General features: G+C 41.6%; 1 protein-coding gene across 3 annotated transcripts in view; it reads left to right on the forward strand.

The window, feature by feature from the left end:
- Positions 1 to 11,327: 11,327 nt before the first annotated feature.
- LOC138960058 (uncharacterized) overlaps positions 11,328 to 25,126 on the forward strand; it is a 45,866-nt gene continuing 32,067 nt past the window's right edge. Inside the window, exons 1-3 of one of the 3 annotated variants that reach the window (XM_070331778.1) lie at positions 11,328 to 11,486; positions 15,772 to 15,996; positions 23,813 to 24,061. In XM_070331778.1, the coding sequence (XP_070187879.1) occupies positions 15,972 to 15,996; positions 23,813 to 24,061 (274 nt within the window). In that variant the 5' untranslated portion in view covers positions 11,328 to 11,486; positions 15,772 to 15,971. Of the gene's footprint in view, positions 11,487 to 13,206; positions 13,410 to 15,771; positions 15,997 to 23,812; positions 24,062 to 25,126 lie in introns of those variants that run through there. The other 2 variants (XM_070331780.1, XM_070331779.1) reach the window with 2 other exon arrangements.

Consider the following 25,126-nt stretch of genomic DNA (forward strand, 5'->3'; position numbering starts at 1 on the left):
CGGGGATACGGTTAGTATCGTGGTCTTACAGACAACTTTGAAAGAGACGTTAGTCTAGGCTGACTAAATAATCAGGTCTTGAAAGCGACCAATAAATGTTTCCGGTTCCTAGGCAACATGTGAAAAGGCAAGATTTTGTTTTGGCTGACATGTAAAACATTGTTAATTTGTCCAACAAGGGCAGAGCCTCGAGATGTCTTTCTTCACTCTGTAATTAAGAACCAAGACTTGAAAAGCAGGGGTGTTGCCAGACGTACATGTAAGATGTCGACATGCTAATTTATTTAGGCCATTTAAAGACACACTGTTTCCTGCATTCAATATATATTCGGGTTGTCATGTTGAATACAGATAGCCTACCCTTTCACGTGAAAACGCAGAGAGCGACCTGGCTGCATCCTGCAAGGAGGGCAAGTTGTTTTGGTTGTTTTTGTCCCCCATGTCAGTGTAAACGACACTTCTTCAGAATCGTGTTTCTCACAATGCCTTTTCTTCCCACTGAATGACGTTTATAATTTCTGTTTGCAGTAAAAACGACATTTAATCGCATGCCTCGCACGGGCTGTTTCGATGGAGATGCTATTTTTCACACATTGTGTTCTGGTATTTGTGTTCTCCTTCGTCTTCATATGTGGTGCCCCCCCCCCCCGGCCCCCCCCCCCCAAAAAAAAAAAGTCAATGAGTATGTACAATGCAATCAGACATAAAAGGCTTTCTTGTGTTATATTATCTTATCTTTATCTTATCTTATCTTATCGTGTCTTGGTTTTTCTTGTCTTGTCTTGTCTTGTCTTGTCTTATTTTATCATAGTTTTGGAACCAAGACTTACCTCGTCACGTGAGGTAGTTCTGAGGCGGAAGGCGTTCATTACCACAATTAGACTCTAATAGAGCAAGTGTTCGATGAAGCCATAATATTTGTAACTTATCTATGCTATACCAAAAACATTAGATTCTGAATTTAACATTTTTAAAAATAACTAATCCATAAAGGATACTTTCCCTTTAAACGTCGAAACAATACCTGACGTGGTTTGTTTTTCAGCGCGCACTCAGCTACACAGGTGCGGCAGTAGTTCTGCCAAATGTGCGTCCAGTAATTTCTTCTCACATCTAGAAACAACCTACACAGAGCTACAATGAGGTGTGTGAAGCAATATTTAAAGCCTGAGAGATTCTGTTATTTATTTGTGAAGACCGGCTTCACCGGTGTAACACGAGAAAATTACTCCAACGAGATTTTTACTCCGGAGTAAAAATTTCGTTCGAAAATGTTACTCCATTTACGAAAAAAATACTCCCCCATTTCACGAGAAAATTACTCCCCACAACAGGTGAGTTCCGAGTAAACATTTCGTACAAAAATGTTACTCCTCTGACGAATACATAACGAATAAATCACTTCACCCTAACACAAGCAATTTAACTTCCAGGTGTACGAAATGTTTACTCCCTTGTCCCCTGTTAGTCTTGGTGGTGGAAGGGGTGGAGGGAGGGTAGCGCAACATTCGTTTGCGCGATATCACATATTATTGGCATTATCCCTTCGCCCGCGTCCCATTTTCGCGTACGAGATTTTTACTGGAAGTAAAACAATTGGGGAGTAATAATTTCGTGGAGGGAGTAATTTTTTCATGCCTTGGGGAGTTCTTTTCGCGTACGAAAGGTGTACTCGGAGTAAGAATTTCGTACGAAATTTTTACCCCGGAGTAAATTATTCGTGGAGTAAAAATGTCGTGTTACACCGACAGTAGCACCATCTCCAAATGTAATGGCATTTGCATCTTGTGAATAACCAATTTTTTTTATCATTCGAACACCCAGTTTTGTTTACAGCAAAGAGTAGAACACACGCCTGGTTAACCCTTTAAGAATGAATGTTTGGTCTGTGTTGTTTGTTCTTATCTATACCAAAAAGACAAACAGGCTGGAAATAAGAATGAAGGGGAAGCGAATCTCTTACTGGGTAAACCAGATGCTGTATTGCGCAATGACAGTATGGGTGTGTGTATGCAAGGCCGGACTACCAGGGGGGTTGTGGGGGTTGCGCAACCCCCCCCCCCCCCTTAGCCGAAACATGTACCTCACTTATTTAAAACATTTGTTATTATTGTTTATTTTTATGCCGTTTCAAGCAAGGTGCGACCATTTTCCTATCTCAGAATATGACCTACCCATCAGCTTCAGGGGGCTTCGCCCCCTGACCCCCACAAGGGGCCCTGCCCCTTGACCCCGCCAGGGGAGTCATCCCCCTGGACCACCACTGGCAACATAACTTCTCTATTTCAATATTTTGAACTTTTTTTTTCTTTTTCTTTTGGGGGGGGGGGGGGGTGTTGTTAAATGTTCTCTAACTTCATTCTCACACAATTTCTTCTTATCTCCCGAAGCAGCGGAAAACTCATGAAGTTTATTTTAACGTGACTTGAGTCCTGCCCTACATTCACAAACACCAGAGCGATGAGGCAGACTGGTGACAATGCAACACACTGATAGACACTAACAAAAAAAAAGTTAAAAAAAGTAGGTAAATCCGACAAACATGTGCAGACTGCCTGTACACGCAACACATGCCAATTGATCATTTGACATTTGGCTGGCTGTTCCTCGCGCACACATCGCTTTCTTCTTCTGCTTTGACCTTCCTACGTTGCACCTTCAAGCCTCTACCGGTGTTCCGCTGTTCGCGAGGGGAAGGTGTGAGCAATGTTAAAGGGACACCCCTTTCCTGCAAAACACGATCACATGTTCACCACAACATATTATCTGCTCAGGGTTTTACACGGGAAAAGAACATCCTTGTGTTATAATCAGAAAAAAAGAGAAAACAAAAGACTGCCCACGTTCCTAAATTCAGAATCAGAAAACAAGAAAGGTATGTTATTGGAACAGTAACGTTTTGTTGCATTATAAATATATCGTTCCAATATCATACCTTTCTTGTTTTTTTGATTTTGTGTCATAATCACTATCAGTTACCAACGATCAACAGCCTCGCTCCTTTCTATACAAAGAGGTAGTTTGAAAAAGACAATATTTCATAATAGGCCATGTTCGGAAATAATTCTGCCAGGATTTTCAAGCGTTGTTACAGAGTAAGCGTCCCAGACATCGGGGCAAGCTTTTCAAGTCTTCTCTTTCCTCAGATTTTGTTTCTTTCTGAGCGGTCAACTAAACCCAAACAGCTAGAATGGGAAGTAATGCATCCTTCAAACTCCTGTCACTGTTCTTTGCCCTTTCGGCAACGACGGTCACAGTGTTTGGGGACGAACCTGTCTGGACAAATCTTGGTCTGAACGAATGCTTGAACATGCAGAATCAATACGAAACGTGTGGCTACCTACAGTTCTGCAGTGACAGTAATCTCAACAAAGGCTGCAGGAACTGCAGTGATATTTCTGACCAATGGTGCAAAACCTATCCTGACACATTCCGGCAGAAATATCCTTCGTGCCAGATAGAATGCGCAGGTCAGTCTCAGTCTCTGTCTGTCTGTCTGTCTGTCTGTCTGGAAAGCGCTACACCAGTCTCCAGATTTGTGTTGTGAAAGTGCCGTGTTCACCATCGGATCAGTTGTCAGTGTGCAATACGTCCCCCCCCCCCCAGTCCATGGGTCCTGATAAAATACCCGTGAAGTTATTGAAGCTTTCTCTACCGTATATTGTGGATTCGCTCACGTTCGTATATAACCTTAGTATTGAGCAGAACTTTTTTCCGTCTAAATTGAAAAGCGCCAAAGTCATACCCCTTCCCAAATGTAAAGATCTCTCAGACCCAAGTAATTTTAGACCCATTTCTTTGCTGCCTGTTTTGTCAAAACCATTAGAACGGCATGTGCACAAGCATCTTCTTGCTTACATGGAAGAACAAAATTTGTTCCATCAGTTTCAATCCGGTTTTCGGTCCAAGCATTCTTGCCACACAGCTCTTACGTCTCTCTGTGAAGCTTGGCTGTCAGCAATGAACAAGTCTGAAGTTACAGAAGCATTGTTTTTTGATTTTAAGAAAGCATTTGACTTAGTCGATCATTCCATATTGTTGAAAAAATTACACTATTATTTGAGAAACGATTCGGTCTGTGACTTCTTTAAATCGTATCTTGCTGACCGGACACAATATGTCACTCTACAATGCCAGAATTCGTCTACTGCACTAGTAAAACATGGCGTCCCCCAAGGGTCTGTATTAGGACCTATTCTCTTTTGTATTTACGTTAATGATTTGCCTTTACATGTATCGGATGATAAAGTTAAATGCGAGTTTTTTGCAGACGATTCGTCTATTCATACCAGTAACACCTCGTTGGAATCAGTAAATTCTTCCCTGAAGAACACTTTGGACGAAGTTGCGAAATGGTGCACATCAAATGCCATGATACTGCACCCAGAAAAAACTAAAAGCATTGTTATTACCACAAGACAAAAGCATCAGATAAGTCCTCTTAAATTACAACTGTCCTTAGGTACAACTCAAATACAGCAAGTTAAAGAACATCGCATACTTGGTGTAACTGTCGATGAAGAAATGAAATGGCAAACACACATAAGCAACCTCTGCAAAGTGTTATCAAGGAATTTGTATTTGTTGTCAAAACTCAAACATTATGCCAAATCTGAAACATTAAAAATGTTCGTTCATGCTCATATAATGCCTCATATTAATTTTGCTTCGACATTGTGGGATGGCTGCAGTGATGTTCACTTATTGAAACTCAATTCTTTGTACTGTCGTGCTGCAAAACTTATCCTGTATGAATCGCACATGTCTACAGAAATGAAGTTAAACAGCCTTAATTTCCTTCCCCTAAAAACCCACCTTGCATACAATAAGGCTGTCTTTATGTATAAATTAGTTCATGGTGATGTGCCCAGTTATGTGCAATCCTATTTTACACATGTTACGAAGAGGTATGGGTCTCAAAATTTACTTCCTCCAATGCCTCGTATAGATCTTTATAAATCCAGCTTAGCTTTTTCAGGATCATCTCTGTGGAATTCTTTGCCAATAGAAATCAAACGATCCGCATCCTTAAAGGCCTTTAAAAGGCAGTTGCACACACATTTGATCACACTACAAACTGCCCCTGATGTTTAGTTTCCATTGTGTACTCGGATAATGTATGCAATGCTCTTAAGTGTTTGTTTGTTTTTATATTTAGTCAAGTTTTGACTAAATATTCTAACGTAGAGGGGGGAATCGAGACGAGGGTCGTGGTGTATGTGTGTGTGTGTGTGTATGTGTGTGTGGTCATTAACAATCTGAAAATTGTAACAAAAAACAAGTCGCGTAAGGCAAAAATACAACATTTAGTCAAGTAGCTGTCGAACTCACAGAATGAAACTGAACGCAATGCAACGCAGCAAGACCGTATACTCGTAGCATCGTCAGTCCACCGCTCATGGCAAAGGCAGTGAAATTGACAAGAAGAGCGGGGTAGTAGTTGCGCTGAGAAGGATAGCACGCTTTTCTGTACCTCTCTTCGTTTTAACTTTCTGAGCGTGTTTTCAATCCAAACATATCATATCTATATGTTTTTGGAATCAGGAACCGACAAGGAATAAGATGAAAGTATTTTTAAATTGATTTCGAAAATTTAATTTTGATCATAATTTTTATATTTTTAATTTTCAGAGCTTGTTTTTAATCCAAATATAGCATATTTATATGTTTTTGGAATCAGAAAATAATGGAGAATAAGATGAACGTAAATTTGGATCGTTTTATAAAAAAAATTGTTTTTTTACAATTTTCAGATTTTTAATTACCAAAGTCATTAATTAATTTTTAAGCTACCAAGCTGAAATGCAATACCGAAGTTCGGGCTTTGTCGGAGATTATTTGACCAAAATGTCAACCAATTTGGTTGAAAAATGAGAGCGTGACAGTGCCGCCTCAACTTTCACGAAAAGCCGGATATGACGTCATCAAAGACATTTATCAAAAAAATGAAAAAGACGTCTGAGGATATCATACCCAGGAACTCTCAGGTCAAATTTCATAAAGATCGGTCTAGTAGTTTAGTCTGAATCGCTCTACACACACACACAAACAGACAGACACACACACATACACCACGACCCTCGTCTCGATTCCCTCCTCTATGTTAACACATTTAGTCAAAACTTGACTAAATGTAAAAAAGATTTATAAAACGATCCAAATTTACGTTCATCTTATTCTTCATCATTTTCTGATTCCAAAAACATATAAATATGTTATATTTGGATTAAAAACAAGCTCTCAAAATTAAAAATATAAAAATTATTATTAAAATTAAATTTCCGAAATCGTTTTAAAACAATTTCATCTTATTCCTTGTCGGTTCCTGATTCCAAAAACATATAGATATGATATGTTTGGATTAAAAACACGCTCAGAAAGTTAAAACGAAGAGAGGTAGAGTAAAGCGTGCTATGAAGCACAGCGCAACCGCTACAGCGCCAAACAGGCTCGTCACTTTCACTGCCTTTTGCACTAGCGGCGGACTACGTTCAGTTTCATTCTGTGAGTTCCACAGCTTGACTAAATGTAGTAATTTCGCCTTACGCGACTTGTTTATTTATTTCCTTCTTTTCTGAACAGAAAAAAACCCTTTTATATGAACACTTGAATATGATCTCAATTCTTTATCAGCGTGCTATATGTTTTCCTCCACTGATTTAAGTCATTGCAAGGCCTGGCCTCTCTTATGCTCTAAGTCATTGAATATCATAATTATTTTAAACATAATAAATAAATGCAGTCTATTCTCCGAGTTGCAGTGTGTGTTTGTGTGTCACAGTGTAAGTTTGTGTGTGTGTACGTTTGTGTGTGTGTGTACGTTTGTGTGTGTGTGTGTCTGTGTGTGTGTGTGTATACGTTTGTGTGTGTGTGTGTGTGTATGTGCGTGCGTGCGTGTGTGTGTGTGTGTGTGTGTGTGTGTGTGTGTGACTACTGGTGCCACTGTGTAGTCTTTTCATGCTGGCAAATATTGACCAGATCATGTTGTAAACCGCTTGTTTGTCAGTGTGCCTCTCTCACTACCAACATAAACCGGATACTCGCAGAGCCGGTGGCACACCTTGCAATCATGACATGATTGGCGCGGCCTAAGCCTTTGCCGGCCCAGATGAATCACCGAACAGTTCACCATGGAAAAACATGTCGCGTTCCATCCACCACGTGTTGTAATCGTGATGGTCCAATTACGTATACTTATGAATTCGTACGGCCTAAGCCATTTTTCGATTAATCTTTCAATAATATGTGACACTTTGAGTCCAAAAAAAAAGTTCTGTGCTTGGGAGGCTGTTAGTGTGGCATGCCCCGTGTTGTAATTGGAACATTTTTATTTTCTAGGTTTATGTTGAGTATTCTGTTAGTTGTATATGTTCTGCGCGAACTTAGAATCCGGTTTCATTCTAGAATGGACCGGGTCCAGGTTGGAATTCTAACCCTGCGCAAGTACAGGGGTGCCATTCTAGAATGAAACCCTTGAATAAAGGGGGCCGTAATGTTTGTAGGTAAGACAGAGTTGTCTTCCCTTGAATTATCTCCACCTGCACCTTCCCTTTGATAAAATGGGGCTGATTTGTCTACCCCTGAAAAAAATCCTTTGGTGATCTTGCGATGTCATGTCCTGTCAAGAAAGTTGACACTCCTGAGTACCCAATAAACAAAGGCAGACCATAGCAAGGGGGACTACCAGGGCGGTATTGTTTGCAGGGCAGTTGTTTTTGTGATGAGAGCCGGTTGCGGCCGCTTGCAATGTCAGCGCTGTCTCCCTCTCGGAAATGTCCGGTTTTTTGACAATTTTTTTGACAGACAGACAGACAGACGGTCAGACCGACTAACCGACAGACAGACCAACAGAAGGACAGAGTGAGGTATAGAGCTGTTGTCACAGGTTTAAAAAAAAGTTGACATTATATCTTCACAATTCAGAAGACCAACTTCATGTATATGAATAAGATTAAAAGTTACAAGCGAGATCGGCAAAACACTGTCAGTCCGGAAATTTCCGTCCGTAGCGATCAGTGCTGAGTGTCTCTCAAAATCGTAATCACTTTCAGAACATCACAATCCCAATTCACGATGTCTTTGAGTAAAGTGTAAAAAACCCGAGAAAAAAAACCCAACCAAACACACAAAAAACAAAAACAAACAGAAAATCCACATTTGTGGCTTTGGCTGTGTGATAGTCTAACTGAAATGACTATTCCAACTTGGACCCAAATTCCAACCTTGCGCACGGCCGATTCTAGAATGGACCAGCAACAAGGGTTTCATTCTAGAATGGCACCCCTGTACTTGCGCAGGGTTAGAATTCCAACCTGGACCCGGTCCATTCTAGAATGAAACCGGATTCTAAGTTCGCGCAGAACATATACATGTACAGTATTGATCTCAGTTGTTTATATTGATATCGTGTGCGAATGCATTGAAACATAAAGACTCAAATTGACTCGTAAAGCTTAAAGATGAGCACATGCTGAGATCAGTCATGTCAGTCACTCTGAAAATTCCCGTTTCTAGTGCTGGCAGACTCAAATGGGCACTCCATTCATAGAACTGATTCATAGTGATGTGACAGTGTCACTGGTGTGACTCAGACGGAGAAAGCGTACACGGTGTGGGAGACGTTCCATGCGTAAAATACTCTGAGGCGGAAGTGTTCCAGCTCTGATGCGCCACTTTTTCGCAGTCGGCTCAGGTCGATCGCAACTGTAGGTGTCTAAGGCAGAGTTCCATTTTACTTTTTGGTTTGTAACGTTCACACATGCATTGGGTATTACTAAATGTAGGCAACTAGATGCTACATTGAATTGATATTGCAATAATTGATCATTTATGTCAAAAAGTGGAGATTTTTGTGCATTTTCGTGGTTATGCTCGATACAGACCAACACAGACCATCAAAACCCTAAGGCAAAAAAAATGTCTGTTTACGGTAACCCGACCGACCCTAGTTTTTTCGCGCGACCCTAGACTTTTTTTTGGCATTTGGGGAAAAAAAATAAAAAATCTTGTTTTTTTGGCAAAATAACTTAAAAATATGGTTTTCTGGAAAAAAATATTAAAAAAAAAAAGAAAAAAAACAATCCCGACCTACCGACCCTATTTGTTCACCCTATGTTACTGTAAACAGACCTATTTTTTATTTTTTGCCTAATGGGGAAATGAAGCAATGCAAAAGCAATGTTTGGGCGTCCACATTCTTTTCAGATTGCTCCCAGATTTCTCTCAAAATTAATTAACTCGTTTAACCGATGTGCCAGCTCTGAGCAATAGCGAAATGGGCGGAGCATTTTGCTAGCATTTAGCTTTTTCATTCGATATATATATACTCGAGACTGAATTGTTGTTTCCTGGTCAAATCAAAGAAGTACACTCATAGTGAAGGAAATTGGTGGTAAAATGTAATAGATTTCACCCCAAAATTCGATTTCTTCGAAAACGTTCACCGAGTGGTTACGTCCCTTGAATGAGAAGAAAGTGAATTTTTTTTAGGATGATGAAGAAAATTTGTAAGTTTAATAAAACCGTTTTGGTTGAACGAATTTGACCCCATGAATGTTAAGTACCCAAGCTCGATCATCAGTACTATGGAAGGGATGGCGGCTTTTCAATGTGGAATTTACACAAGATCAACGAGGCCGAATGAGAACACTGAATGCCGGAGAAAGCTGAACGTGTTACACTGGCACGTGTGCCTTTCTACGTGAAAAACGTTTCCATTCATGTTATACGCACACGTATGGGGAGCAAAGGTGTTACTTTAGCAGAAAATCGTGTCGGGGGAGTTAAAATTCCTGACTCACCCGCCCGGCTGTCGATTTCAAAATTGGTCAATCATAGCCTAGTACTGTTCCCTACTGACCATTCAACCACTTCCCCACCCCCTCCTTGACAAGGAATAATCTGGAATGCTGTCACCACCACCCCCCTCCACCCCCTTCACTTGAAACCACCACCACCCATCCCCCCCACACCACCACCACCACCACAAGTAAGCGACTGTAAAGCCTCGGTCATACAGGCGACTCAGTCGTTGCAATTCAGTCTTGCGATTCAGTCTTTGGCCGAATAGAACATGTTCTAAACCTCAAAGCTACGAGGGAATCGCATGAGACTGAGTCGCAGACTTGTCGTAGCTGTTTTCTACGACTGAGTCGGCTGTGTGACAGGGTAAATCGCGCGACTCAGTCGCATGTGTGACAGCCCTCTAAGCGAGGCGAAGCAACAGCTTGCCGCTGACCTGCTTAGTTTAAGTAGACCTGCCATACCGACACACAACTAACTCTGATGCGTAATCATGTTATGCCGTGTGCGCTAGAAATTCACATGACTTCAAGCCCAACCCGCGTCACCTCGGTCAAAACACGTTGTCAGCCATCACTGTGGGCGAGCAATCTTATATAATTGATTGTATGTTTACCCCTGCTTGTCTCACAAAAACGTAGTTGAACAGCACATACATAAGGAAAGAAGAAAATCAACGAATCAACGAATAAAAGCTAGAGGTAAATTAAAATGTCACTGTCCCTTGTAGATCAAACACATTTGCACACGTTTGTAACAGCAGTGATATTTATTAAACGCCCCACATGATATTATGCCTGGCAAAATCAACACACTCACAAACAAAACAATAAAACTGCGTTAGATTTAATGATGACCTGCAGTCTTTTTCCAAGCACTGGGGGAGCTACGATGTTGTACCTGTGCTGCTGTTCGAACGGGAAAAGAGGCAACGTGTACATAGTTAAAACGTAAGACGGTTTAGCGCCTTTTATCTTACAGTGGGGGAGGTAGAGATTGTGTACCCGCGTGTTGCTTTTCACAAGGGAAAAGGGGGTAAGTCGCAGCGAAAGATACTGAGGATCTACAGCATTATCCCAAGCAATGGGAGAGCTGTGATTTTCTACCCGAGTGTTGCTGTTCGTGAGGGAAAAGGGGGTAAGGTGTACGTAGCATTCACGAGGATCTGCAGCCTTTTGCCAACTGCTGGCGGAGCTGAGATTTTGTACCCGTGCGCGCAGTGTCTCGGGCTTGGCGTTGGAGTGAGAGAGAGAGAGAGAGAGAGAGAGAGAGAGACAGAGACAGAGAGACAGAGACAGACAGACAGAGAGAGAGAGAGAGTGTGTGAGTGTGTGTGTGTGTGTGTGTGAGAGAAAGAGAGAGAGACAGAGACAGACAGACAGAGAGAGAGAGACAGACAGAGGCAGAGACAGAGAGACAGAAAGATACAGAGAAGGTTCAGAGAGAGAGAGAGAGAGAGAGAGAGAAGGCTGGGTGGGTGGGTGGAGAGAAACTCAGAGAGCGGTTCCACCTCGCTCCTCGGTCTCCTTTGCCGGCCCCTCCCACCGGTCCCTCCCGTTCCCTCCGTGTATCCTCCCCTCGTTTCGGTGGCTGGGGGCAAACGCTCTCTCTGCCGCTGTGGCCATTCTGATCGCTACCTCGATACCTCTTCGAAGGCAACCAGCCCACAACAATGAGTCGAGAGGGTAAAGTGATTTTTACTTTCTTTTTGTCAAAAACATGTGTGCCTTAGTTTTGTAGTGGCTGTTGTGAGAGTTTGGAAAAATAGCTTTGAGGTTTTTGTTTTTAAGAAGGAAAATGAGCGGTGCTTCGGGTGTGTGTTGCTTGGTGTGTCTGGGCCCCCTTCTCGTTGGTGTGTGCTCGGTTTTGTGAAGATCATAGAGGTCAGACAATATCATCCCTGCCATTCGTGTTTTCCACCCGTTATCGTTCATCGTTCTTCATCGATTGTGTCCACACTGGTAGTGTGAAAGCTGGTGTTGCTTCTAGGCTGGACACTATACAATTTATAGCACCAGCGGTCTCGAAAATAGCCGCGAATTGATCGACGCAAACCGTGACGATTTGAACTGAAACCGGCTTCATACGCCGGTCATCGTGTGTCGGGTTATCGTTGGACATTATGCAGAGAACGAACACTGTGAAATGGACATTAGTTTATAAAAAAAAAGTATATGAGGTCATGCTTGACAGCTGTGTAAGGCTGCTGGACAAAACATCTTTAGGAGTGTTTCTTCTTTTCCGATTTTCATCAGACGTTTTATTTCTATGAAACAGCGAATCCACTTCCTGTTCTCCTATTTCTACAAGTAAAAGAACGTCAAAAACTTTGAGTATTACTCTTGGATGTTGCTTGGTCCAATCACGTAAAAAATAAGAAGTTATTGTTTCCTTTTAAAATGTTACTAGAAAACACTGTCTTCTTATCTCCGGCAGGCTTGTTTCACGTCTGACGTTTTGGAACAAACAAACATTGCTGTGTTTTTACTAGCGCTTGTACTAAATTCACAAAAGCACACACGTTTGCAGTACTACCGCCATGGATGCATGTTTGTTTTTCACGACACTGTTAACAATCCACTGCACATTAAGATGTAAATCAGTACCCATTTCTAGTCTTCTGTCGTCTCCGTTTCTTGAGAATCGTTTAAGAAGAGCTATTTTCTCCAGACCTCAGTTTCAAAAACTCAGTAGCAATGGTTTGGAAATAACAAAGCTTGGCATCGAAGACTTGACGAACATGAGAGCATTTTTAGTACGACAGTAACACTCCGACATCAGAGAGATGCGAGTGATACTCATAAAACGGCTTCATTCGCTGTTCTCCAGATAAACAGATGCCAGCACAAAACCGCTCGGAATTCGCAGTCCCAGAGAGATAAGATACTCAATGTCTGTTTTTCTCAGCAAGCACTCCATTTTATCTGACGCCCTTCACTCTCTCCCCCTTTCCGTCCTTTCCACCCCCACCTCCTCCTTCTACCCAATCTCTCACTCTACCCGACTAATTTCCACCCGGGTTGTGTGTTGTCATTGAGACTCACCCTCAAAGTTAACTTGCTGACACAGTGTGGCGAGCCGGGTCTCGTCAACAATCGAAGAGATTGAAACAAGGTGTATGTCACTGATGGGACGCAGCCGACATTACCCCCCCCCTTCCCCCCCCCCCCCCCTTCTGAACCCCCCCCCCCCCCCCCCTGATTACTTTCTTCATCTAGCTATATACTTTTGAATCACACCTCCTCCCCCACCGCCCCCGCCCCTTACCCCCCTGTATCTCTCTCTGATCTCCATCTTGTCTTACTCTTGTACCTCTCCCTTCCCCCCCCCCCTCCTCCCTCCCCCGTCAACCCCACCTCTTCCAGAACCGGTCTGACTTTGTAGGTACCCTTGCTTGCTCCCCCTTCGTGTACCCGTCAGTTTCTCACCCGGAATCGCTCTTCTTTCTCCTGTCTTCGCATCGCTCTGACTTAGACTTTGGAGGGCATTAAGGGAGCGAAACAGGTGCTTTGATTTGCTGAGGGGGTATTTTTACCTGGGCTTTCCCTCCGTCACTTCATCATGGATAAGAAAGGTAGGAGTGTGGAGGGAAGTGCGGTTTGATCAAGGTGTGTGGAATCGAGTTTTCCCTTTTTCTGTATCGCTTTATCGGTGTGAAACTGTCGAAGCACGAAGGCGCTTTGAACTGGGTACTACTACTACGGCGGTCAATTTGTGTTTAGATTTTGCTATCTTTTTTCTTTCGTTCGATTCTTTTTCGTTTTTGAAACTGTCGAAGCAAAAAAGGTACGTTTTACTGGGATTCAAGTCGTAATACTACGGCGGTCTATTTGTGTTCATATTTTGTTCTATCTTTTTTTTATTTCGTTCGTTTATTTGGTTTTTGACACTGTAATGTGTATGCCAAAACACCTCACGATTTCAGGTCGAGTTTTAGTTGTGCATACAACCGGAACACTGTTTCATGTTCAGAGCTAAGACTGAAGTTGTTCGCTAGGTTTAAAAAAAGAACACCGGTTGTTATCTGGCTTTATTTTTGCATGAATACTAATTTCCATAATGTCTCAAAAAGTCATTGTCAGTAATTCACATGTAACGGCACTAATCGAATTATTGCAAAAGCGTGGCACTACGTATACGTGTATCAATGGTAACCGTTAACCAAGTGGGGAACTATTCGCACTCAGTTGGCTTCTTAGCTTCTTGTTGAAGAATAACGCTTAACTTCAAATAACAAGGCGCAAAATATACTAACTCGTGCAGAAGATGTTATTAGTGAACTAACATTCTGTAATCGAATTAACACATTTCCTAATACTTGTATATTTTCGGGCATGTTGATCATGTTGTGATGTTGTTTGCCTAAAATACGATATCGAAGTTAATATACTGTGATATTGAAACCTGGACTGCTAACGCAACAACTAGGCTACTTACTCAGTGCTAAGCGTAACTTCATGACGTCAAGACGTAATCCGTAGTCATGTAATAATTCTTTGGGTGGTAGAATTTCCTTTACCGATGATCAGAATTAAAGCAATAGAAACACCAAGCAGTCTTAGAAATTGGTTGTTCTGTTCAGATTATTCGAGAGTATTCATGTTGACAACTACTGGCATAGGTTAACAAACAGATGTTTATGTGGCCAATACATTACACAGGTTTATAGCTTGCGATGCTTTATGTGGATACTCTTTGTCATGAGTCTTAACTACTTGGGATTCCAAAGAAGCTTCTCACAGAAAAGAACGGCATTGCATTCCTTACTACATTGTCTACAATGCTAGCTATTAATCATGTGTACATCTTAGACGCAGAAAGCACGATAATGCATTCGTTACCACATTGTCTATATGCTAGCTATATAGCGCTGGTACATCTTTGTCGCACCAAGCACGATAATGCATTTGTTACCACATTGTCTATATGCTAATTTATAGCACAGGTACATCTTTGTCGCACCAAGCACGATAATGCATTTGTTACCACATTGTCTATATGCTAATTTATAGCACAGGTACATCTTTGTCGCACCAAGCACGATAATGCACTCGTTACCACATTGTGTTCAACGAACGCTAGCTATATGATATCTTCGATGCCTTGTGTTATTTAAATGGCTAGTGCACTTTAAGTTGAAGTGTTCCACTTTGGAACACACTTGTTGTAACCCGTTGTGAACACTGTGCGACATACTATATAACTCTAAGAGCAAATGTAGCACACATGATGAACACGAACAAGTATTTACAACATGTGCTATTTTTGCAAGTTGAATTATATAGTGTTCCACCCAGTATTCACAACTGGTTACAAAAAGTGTGTTCAGTTTGAAAAGTGGAACACTTCAGATATGGGAGTGTATTGTTTAGATGACAAGTCTTATTTTGAAGAATTTAAAAAAACAAACAAGAATGGTAGGAAATTGAAACCTTTGTTTTTGACAAAACAAAACGTAACATTTGACTAGTACGTTGACCCAAAGGTCTTTCCCTTGAAGTAAACAGACAGACAAACACGTATGAAACAGATAATGAACTTATCTCAAGATTGTGTGGCTAGTTTGCACAATGCGAGCGAGGTAATGATCAATTATTAATGCTCATTGATCAATTGTTTTTGGATTCTTATTTAGAAGGCTAGTCTGAAGATGGAGTGTGTATATACCTTTGTGTTCATAATGTATTAGTGTGCAGCTTGTTTATGTAAGCATATAAGTATTTTGTCTTAATTGTTATCTTAGATTGTTTATTACATATATATTTATTGTGCTCTTGTTATAACAGACCTTCTGATATCTGTATGTTTGTGTTGTATTGTATTCAAAACGTGATTCAAAATGTTTGAAAAAAGGAAGAAAAAAAAGAGTCTAGTCTGATGTGGTGCTAACAATAACCTTGCTTTTTGTTTCTCTTTCCTCCTGCGGTATCCACGCTCTGCGCTCATCGGTTGCCATGGTCTCACAAACAGGAGCGTGAGGTGTTGCCCAGCTAAACTCAAATTACCGTCTCCCTCGGCTACCTGTGCCTTTGCTTGAAATCACCGTGCCCCACAACTACTTTTCATTGAACCCTTGATCGCGTGTGTGCCTGGCGATCTTCTGGACATACATTCTTGATACCTGAACCTTCGCCGCGGCTTTGTGCCAAACGCTAGCTCTACACGCAACCATGGAGAATGATATGCCAGAGCAAAGTAAGTGGTCTTTTTTGTGTCATTTTCATCGTTGAAGATGTTGCTTTTTTTATGCGCGTACAACTTCATAACATGTGTTTAACATGGCATGTTGGTATATATATCATATTCTACAGGCCGAGTAGTCCCTAAGAGACATTACACCGTGCCTGTAGGACAGGACAATTCTTCATCATCAGCATGTTACAAGTGTAGTTGCGGGGTTTTTTCAACAGCGAGTAAAGAATGTGTTTTCCTCCTCTTCAGCTAGCCACCCCCACCCCCTCCCTTTTTCCTTCTCCAATTTCTTTCTTCTTCATGTGCTGGGAAATGTATTCGTGTGTTTGTTTGTTTATTTGTTTCAAGATTGGCGCTTGTTCTTGGTGTGTACATTTGATTTGCACTTGCGTTTACACTTTTCGATGATACTATTGTACTTATTGATGTTGTTATTGCTGTGTTGACAGTAAGGTGCCTGACAGAGCAGTTTGTCACTCACTTATGCCAGATAGCCATTTTTGTGTTTCCTGTTTGTGTTATTTTACCTGTTGAGTATGAAGGTAAACACTGGATATTGAATACGAAAAAACAAATCCCATTGGTCTGCTTCTGGGCAAAGTGAAAGGGAGAGAGAGAGAGAAAGAGAGAGAGAGAGAGAGAGAGAGAGAGAGAGAGAGAGAGAGAGAGAGAGTGCGTGAGTGTGTGTGTGTGTGTGTGTGTGTGTGTGTGTGTGTGTGTGTGTGTGTGTGTGCGCTTGTGTCTATGTGTGTATATGTGTGTCTGTGTTCGAGTGCGTGTATCTGTGCATGTGCGTGCGTGCGTGCGTACGAACGGCGTGTACTGATGTGTGCGAGTGTTTGCTTTCTAAACAAGCAATGCTTCTTTACGGACACAAGTAGCTCCATAAAATACGAGACTGGCGTCTGTTTTTCAAAATGCGAATACAGCTGTTCATAAGTCCCAGAAACCGTGCCAAAAGTTTACAAAACTAATATGCTTTTGTTTTCCTACCTTCACCGTCTTCCTGTTTGATTATTTTTCTTCGTGTTCTAATGTTGAAAAATGAATAGTTGTAGGTCTATTTTTGATTTAGATTGAAAATACGTTCATGCTGATATCGCTTTCCTTTTAGCTAACACAGTCCTGGTCCCTTCTATTTCTCCGTGTAGTCATTTTTGTTGTGGCTTTGTTATCATTGTAGTTGTAGTAGCAGTTGTTGATGTTTTTGTTGTGGTTGTTGTTGTGGTTGTTCTCTTCGTCGTTTGAAGATATCCTACTTAAAAGATAAGTAAAGGGTTGCGGTCAGATGGTAAGGAGTTAACACACCAACATTATAGATAGTTGTAGGGCATTCAAGTCTCAAGCAGAACTCTACTAACACTGAAAAATCATTCTTCTGGTAGTTTTTTTCATTAAAAGCTTCGGAATTCATGATTTACTCCATAGACACAAGAACAACAAGTCGCGTGAAGCGATATAAAAACGTTTAGGCCAAAAAAAATAATAGGTGTGGTTACGGTAACATAGCCAAAAAAAATAGGGTAGGAAGGTAGGCAATCACTTTTTATTTATTTTTTTTTCTAATGTGTACAAATTAAACCTACTTGACAGGGAAATAAGTGTGCGACTCGGGCGCTTTCGCTTTCATTGCGTTTTCTGCACTCGTTTTCTTGTGTGTGTGTTTTGTTGTTGTTGACAAATGTAATAAAAAGTTATAGGGTCGGCCCCTAAAAATAGGGTAGGTCGGGTTACCGTAACCACACCTATTTTTTTTTAGGCCTTAGTCAAGATCAACACCACAAACCAATCATCGCCGAGACTACATTCAGATAGTCTCGGCTAACCATACCGAAAACCGAGACGGGTCACGCTCGCCGCCGCGAAGCACGTGTCCGTTGTACTTACTGAACCTTTCTTTCTTTATTCTGAGCACATTTTTAGAGTTAACATGACATATCTATATATTTTTGAATTAAGGAGAAGATAAGGAATACAATGCACTCAATTTTAAATCTGTTTACGAAAAGTCGATTTTAATGACAAATTTAATGAGCAAACTCCTAAATTAAATTCTAAGCCTTCACCAATGTGAAATGCAATACCAAAGTCCGGGCTTCGCCAAAGATTAGTTGACGAAAATATCAACCAATTTGCTTAAAAAATGAAGGCGTGACAGTGCCGCCTCAACTTTCACAAAAAGCCGGATATGACGTCATCAAAGACATTTATCGAAAAAATGAAAAACTGTGGTGGGGATATCATACCCAGGAACTTTCATGTGAAGTTTCATGAAGATCGGTCGAATAGTTTTCTCTGAATCGCTCTACAAAATACACACCCACACACACACACACGCACACACACACACGCACACACACACACACTCACACACACACACACACACACACACACACACACACACACACACACACACACACATACATACACCACACCCTCGTCTCGATTCCCCGTCTATGTTAAAACATATAGTCAAAACTTGACAAAATGTAAAAAGAACAGAACAGAGATGCAAACGACCAAATAAATGACCTACTCTCCCGCGGCGAATGTGGTGCCAAGGGGAGAGTGAACTTCAGGGGTTATCCTAACTCACTCTTGCATCATCACCCCACAGATTCGTGACGAGTAACACACTCAGTGTCTGCAGGCAGCTGTCTGTCTGTTTGAACTTTAATCTCACACCTGAGTGATTAGCAGCTAATGATCTAGCATCGCGCTCCGAAGTTTTGAAGTCGATAAAACACAAGTTTTCATTGTAACTCCTTCTCAGAATAGTCCCGGAAGGTTAAAATACATTTTTTTATGCTCTTCTTCTTTTTTCGAAGCCCAACTCTCCCGCCTTCCTTCCTAAAAAAACCCGACCGCACCAACCCTCGCCTCCCCCCCCCCTCCAAACACACACCCGTCAAAGCCAATTACTGAAACTGAGTTTGTGGCAAGAGGTAAAAAAAATCTGCGGGGCTGCATTAACCTAGATTTTTTTCGCCTGTGTTTTCTGTTTCTATATTCAGTTGAACTTGGAAAACACCCTTGACTTAAACATGTATTTGAAACAGGATTGCTGGCAAAGAAATAAGGAATATGAAACAAAACACGAAAAATAAGTCTACAAAAACTCGTCCAATTCTTGTTTGTACATTCTTCCCGTTTCTGAATATAGTGCCAAGTAGTACTCGTGTCTCTTCTTCACGTAATATTCCTTTTGTACAAATTCTGTCTGGTAATGTTTCAGTGTCAGTGCCCAAGAACACATGTCAGTTTTCAACACAAGAAAGGAATAAAATGACAGAGGAAACTAAAATATATCGAACTGCAGAATGTAGGCTGGGCGGGGATGTAGCTCAGTCGGTAGCGCGCTGGATTTGTATCCAGCTGGCCGCTGTCAGCGTGAGTTCGTCCCCACGTTCGGCGAGAGATTTATTTCTCAGAGTCAATTGTGTGCAGACTCTCCTCGGTGTCTGAACACCCCCGTGTGTACACGCAAGCACAAGACCAAGTGCGCACGAAAAAGATCCTGTAATCCATGTCAGAGTTCGGTGGGTTATAGAAACACAAAAATACCCAGCATGCTTCCTCCAAAAACGGCGTATGGCTGCCTAAATGGCGGGGTAAAAAACGGTCATACACGTAAAATTCCACTCGTGCCAAAAAAACCAACCACACGAGTGTACGTGGGAGTTTCAGCCCACGAACGAAATAGAAGAAGAAGAAGAATGTAGGCTTACTTGTCGCAACCATATATCTGGTGGATTTTTACAAATACAGAGTGTGTTACGGATTGCGTGCCGGCCATGAAAGTATCTGATTACCTCAAACTAAAACCTTGTTACCGAAGCGCAAAGAAAAACCTGATAGTTTACGCAGCTGCATAATTGTCTTTTTACTGGAATATTATCAAATACACTATTTCTGTACACTCCTGCATAACAGCTCTCGTATTAAGTCTTTGTTGTACTCAACGCACGATAAGTAGGCAGAAACTTGCCTCGTATAAATGTGAAGTAAGGTGAGATTTATGAATTTAAGGGTTGACATACACCTCCCACCATTTACATAATTAACTTACCAGTCTAGCCGTCTAATGGTGAATAGAGCCAACCTCTTCGTTGGTTAAATGAAGAATTGGATGCAGACGTTAAACCCGCCAGCAAGGCGATAATTCAGGTTTTCCTGCACACCTATAAGGACTAAAGCCAGGTGCAGCCCCGCACAGAGGTGTTGGGATTCACATTTCAGCCACATATCTATTTTCTCTGGTACAATGGAACTCCCGTTTAAAATATAAGACCCCCTAATGAGAAAATGTAAGTTTTACGCCCTCACGGCAAAGCCATTAGGGGCATGTTACACGGGAAAACCCGGCTTTGTATGAAAGACCCCCTAATATAAGACTTACTCCCTTTTAAGACCTGTTCGCATATTTTGTTCCTATGTCCTGTTGATGTACCCCCATTTTAAGACCCCCTCGTTTTTAAGGCATGATTTTCTCAGATTTGTGAAGGTCTAAAGGTGGTTTTCACTGTACGAGAGAAGTACCAACGATATTCTGCTGCCAGCGTAGCAGTAGACTATCTTTGGAAGTACTACACTCAGCACAGTACCCGAACGGTTAACGGCGGAGGCAAGACTATTTTGAGCAGACATTGTGCGGCCCAGACATTGTGCCTGTCCTTTTTCTGCCAGTCTTTCTGTCTCTTCCCAGCATTGTTTGCCGTTCTTTTTATCGTTCTGTCTGTGATTCTGTCTTCCTTCCTCCTCTATTTTTTTTTCTTTTCTACCACACGCTTAACGAATATTCCCTGTTCATCTTATCTTTATGATCGCGTGTCATTCTGCTCGTCTTCCAAATACACTGTACTGCTACTGGCTACTACTTCTACTACGTACTACGACTACTACGACAACGACTACTACTACTACAACTACTACTACTACTACCGAATCCCCTCTCCCACTCCCCCCTCCCTCCCCCTGCCCCCTTACACGAAACAAACTTCTGTTAAAGCGATTCACACAAACACGAAGAATATTTTGTTGACGTGTCGACAGAGCAAAGATTTCAATCAAGATACTTTCTTCGCGTGCCAAGAAACAAATTGTCTTTCTTTCTCCTGTCTGACCCATTTCAGGAAGACCTAAAGTACTGTTTTTCTTATAGAAGTTTGTTCACTGGTATTTACTGTACTGTCTGTCCAAGTTAGACTTACAATTTTCGCATTCTCGACACTAGCAAACAGCTATATTGCTTTCGTGGGAGTATTTTCTTGACCTAGTTGTATACGCCAAATCAAACAAGCGCTTCTCTCATTCCATCAACAGATCACAAACTAGATCATAACTTACAAACACATGTCAACAGATCACAAAACAAATCATAAACAATAAACGTAAACTCACCCATATTCTCTGAAAAAAGAAATGTTGTTGTGTGGATGTGACCTTTGGGTGACCTACTTTTGAATCATGGGACCTTGTGTGGCCTACTTCCACATCGCTGCGATGATAGGTGTGATAGGTAGAAAATAGAGCTCATTGTCTGTGCTTTGTTGAGGAACACGCCGTTTCAACATTTTCACACCCACCCATTCTCAGTTCCTGTATGATTTCCTGTATGATTTCAGAATATGATCCAAGAACAATTCTGAGAAGAAGAGAAACAGCTGCGCTGTGTTTTGAAAAGGGCGATGCCAATATTCAGGAATAATATTTTCTCAACACGCCTCGCCCATACACAAAACTGCTTTTATGAATGCGCTGATGACCACAGCACTGCTGTTCGGAAAAGATGATTGAATATTTCATGTTTGAGACTTGCACGTTTTCTGATTCTGAGCAACAAGCATAAGTCTACCTCGCCCTTTCCCTTTTTTGCTTCTGCTTTTTGGGTTGTTGCTTGAGTTGGTCTACAATGCAAATTTTGTATACTATTGCCTATGACGTTGGACAATGATATCATTGTGTCATGTGATTTAACGCCATGTTCGCCCCACGGACCTTTCTCTCATATCATTCTCTGTCTCCTATCCTTAGCGGATTATGACTTTATTCAGTTATTCTGCAGAAAAGACAAATGCTGCAGAAAAACCGTTCTTTTCTGCAGCATTTTTGCATAATGTCATCTTTCGCCGAACCGCCCTGATATGGCCCTTCGTGGTCGGCTGGGCGTTAAGCAAACAAACAAACAAACAAAATCTTTCGCCGAAGCAGCGTTTTTTTTCTGCAGCAAAACATTTTACTGCAGTAAAATTGAAATCAAGAATGCTGCAGTAAAACGGTGCTGTTGTTTTACTGCAGAAAACTTGTTTACATTTTTTCTGCAGCATTTTGTACTGGCTCTTGGCGGATTATGACATTATTCAGTTATTCTGGAGAAAAACCGAAATGCTGGAGAAAAAATGTCTTTTCTGCATTTCTGCATAATGTCATCTTTCGCCGAAGCAACGTTTTTTTAATGCAGTAAAACAGTTTTTCTGAAGCATAATGTTTACTTGGTTTTCTGCAGCATTATTGCGATTAAGTTTCTCTGCAGAATAGTCTGTGACAGTTTTTTTCTGGAGAAAAACGAACGACCTTGTAAAGTAGCGTTTGTATTCGTCGCCCCCTGGGATAGTACTATAATAGTTTGTAACTATTGGTAATTCTGGATGAGTCCATCTCTCGACAGAGGGGGGCTCGCGTTCTCCAACATTATAATGAGCCAGTACAAAATGCTGCAGAAAAAGTGTAAACAGGTTTTCTGCAGTAAAACAACAGCACCGTTTTACTGCAGCATTCTTGATTTCAATTTTACTGCAGTAAAATGTTTTGCTCCAGAAAAACCCGTTGCTTCGGCGAAAGATGACATTATGCAGAAATGCTGCAGAAAAGACAGTTTTTCTCCAGCATTTCTGTTTTTCTGCATGTAACCGTGTGCCGAAACACTACGATCACCTCGGGAAACGAAGTGCAATCAAACAGGATTGGAAATGTTAGGGCTAATTTCTTAGCCCTATAAAAACTGTTATGCAAACCCGAAGGTTTCCATGAACATACAGACAATCGGAAACCACCAGACCCCATCACAAACAGACTTCTACAATCCACTGGTGTTGACTTTTAAAGGCCAACAACTCGGGTGCAGAGTCTGCTGTGAAAGGAGCGGTAGCCTCCCCTGTCCCATGCAGAATAACTGAATAATGCCAAAATGCTGAAGAAAAAGTGTAAACAGTTTTTCTCCAGTAAAACAACATCACCGTTTTACTGCAGCATTCTTGATTTCAATTTTACTGCAGTAAAACTGTTTTACTGCAGAAAAAACGTTGCTCTCGCGAAAGATGACATTATGCAGAAATGCTGCAGAAACAAACAGTTTTTCTCCAGCATTTCTGTTTTTTCTGCAGAATAACTGAATAAAGTCATAATCCGCTAAGGATAGTCTCCCTCTATAACTCACTTATCCCCTTTCTATAGTGTTGTTATTGTTGTTGATATTGCTTTCGGCATTCTCCGTCTCCCAAGAGGACGATGTGCAATTGTTTTGCTGCGACCGCTGTTCCTACTTGTATGATAAACCACTAATTCAATCCTTTATTCTCCCAGCAGAGGATGATGTAGACTTTTCGACGCGTTCTACAGAGGACGATATGGAATTTCTTGTCATTGATGTTGTTGAGATGAGAGGACGATATGGAATTCCTTGTCATTCATGGTGTTGAGATGAGAGGACGATATGGAATTCCTTGTCATTCATGGTGTTGAGATGTGCAATTGCTATGCTGTTAACGCTGTTTTCTAGTAAAATAAACAACTAATTCCATCCTCGATTCTCTCTCCACAGAGGACGATGTGGACTTTTTCGACGCGTTCTACAGCCAGGTGAAGCACCTGCTGGTGAACACGGACGAGGAGACTTGCTACAAGGAGATGTTCCGCATCCTGGATGGTGAGAAAAAGGGCTTCATGCTCAACGAGGAGATGAAGAACCTGCTGAACAAGGTCAAGCAACAAGTGCAGATGACTGACCAGGAGGTGGACGAGGTCATTGACTTCATCGACAAGAACAAGGACGGCAGAGTGGACTTTACTGGTGAGGTTTTGTTTTGTCTGGTAGGGTGGGGTGTGTCTTGTGTTGGTATGGAACTTTTTTGTTTTGTTCTTGTTATTTTTTTTATCTTCTTCTTCGCATTTTTTGTCTTGGGTCCGTGTGTCTGTGCGTCCCATTGTCTTTGTGTGTCTATTGTTCCATTTATGTGTCTGTCTGTCTGTCTGTGTGTTTGTCTGACTATCTTTCTAGGTCTGTCTGTCCATCTTTGTCTGTCTGTCTGTCTGTCTGTCTCTCTCTGTCTCTCTCTCTCTCTCTTTCTGTCTCTCTCTCTCTCTTTCTCTCTCTCTCTCTCCCTCTCTCTCTCTCTTTCTCTCTCCAAGACGTGTCTCACTTGCTCTGGATAGAAACAGGATTTTCTTTGTTCATCATGTGACTTTTGTGCTAAAAAAGTGCATTGGCGGATAGCTAATGTAACTGGCTACAGGATGAACATCTTCATTTTGATGAGAAGTGTCTATTGTTGACGGTAGGAGTATCAAAGTTTCATTTCATTTCTCCGACTTCATTGTTCTACGATGTGTAGCAGCGCCACGCTAAGCGCTTATCGTGGGTGATTTATGAGCGTCGGCCATGTGACTAATGTCTGTTCGGCCGTGTACGGCCGAGGAACTATGGCGCGCCGTGTAGCCACTCAGTGTGATTCTTATCTTGGCGTGTCTTGTGTTATTACCATGGTTCCACTGACCCCTGCTTAGACTACCTCCCGGCACGGTTCGTTGTTTTAGTGTTGATGCAGTATGTGTACTACGTGAGTGTTTTAACGTCGCCGTGTCGACATGGCTGAATCCAAACTTATGCCTTGCTTGGACCCCTGTCAGAAACGCTTTAGTTGTGGAGAAGAGGAAATTTATCTGTGGCGCAACATTTTAATCCACAGATATACATCACTGTCTCTTGACGAACTTACATTCACCATAGAGGACTTTAATCAAAACAACGATGTTATTAGTCTCCCACCAAGTCCACTCGTTAATGCAAAGAAAAGTGACTTTCCCAACTTGGCGAAGACTGTGATAAGGCTGTTCGCAGCTGGCGTCAAGCTTGTCA

Source organism: Littorina saxatilis, linkage group LG2, assembly GCF_037325665.1.
Source record: "Littorina saxatilis isolate snail1 linkage group LG2, US_GU_Lsax_2.0, whole genome shotgun sequence".
Classification (NCBI taxonomy): domain Eukaryota; kingdom Metazoa; phylum Mollusca; class Gastropoda; order Littorinimorpha; family Littorinidae; genus Littorina; species Littorina saxatilis.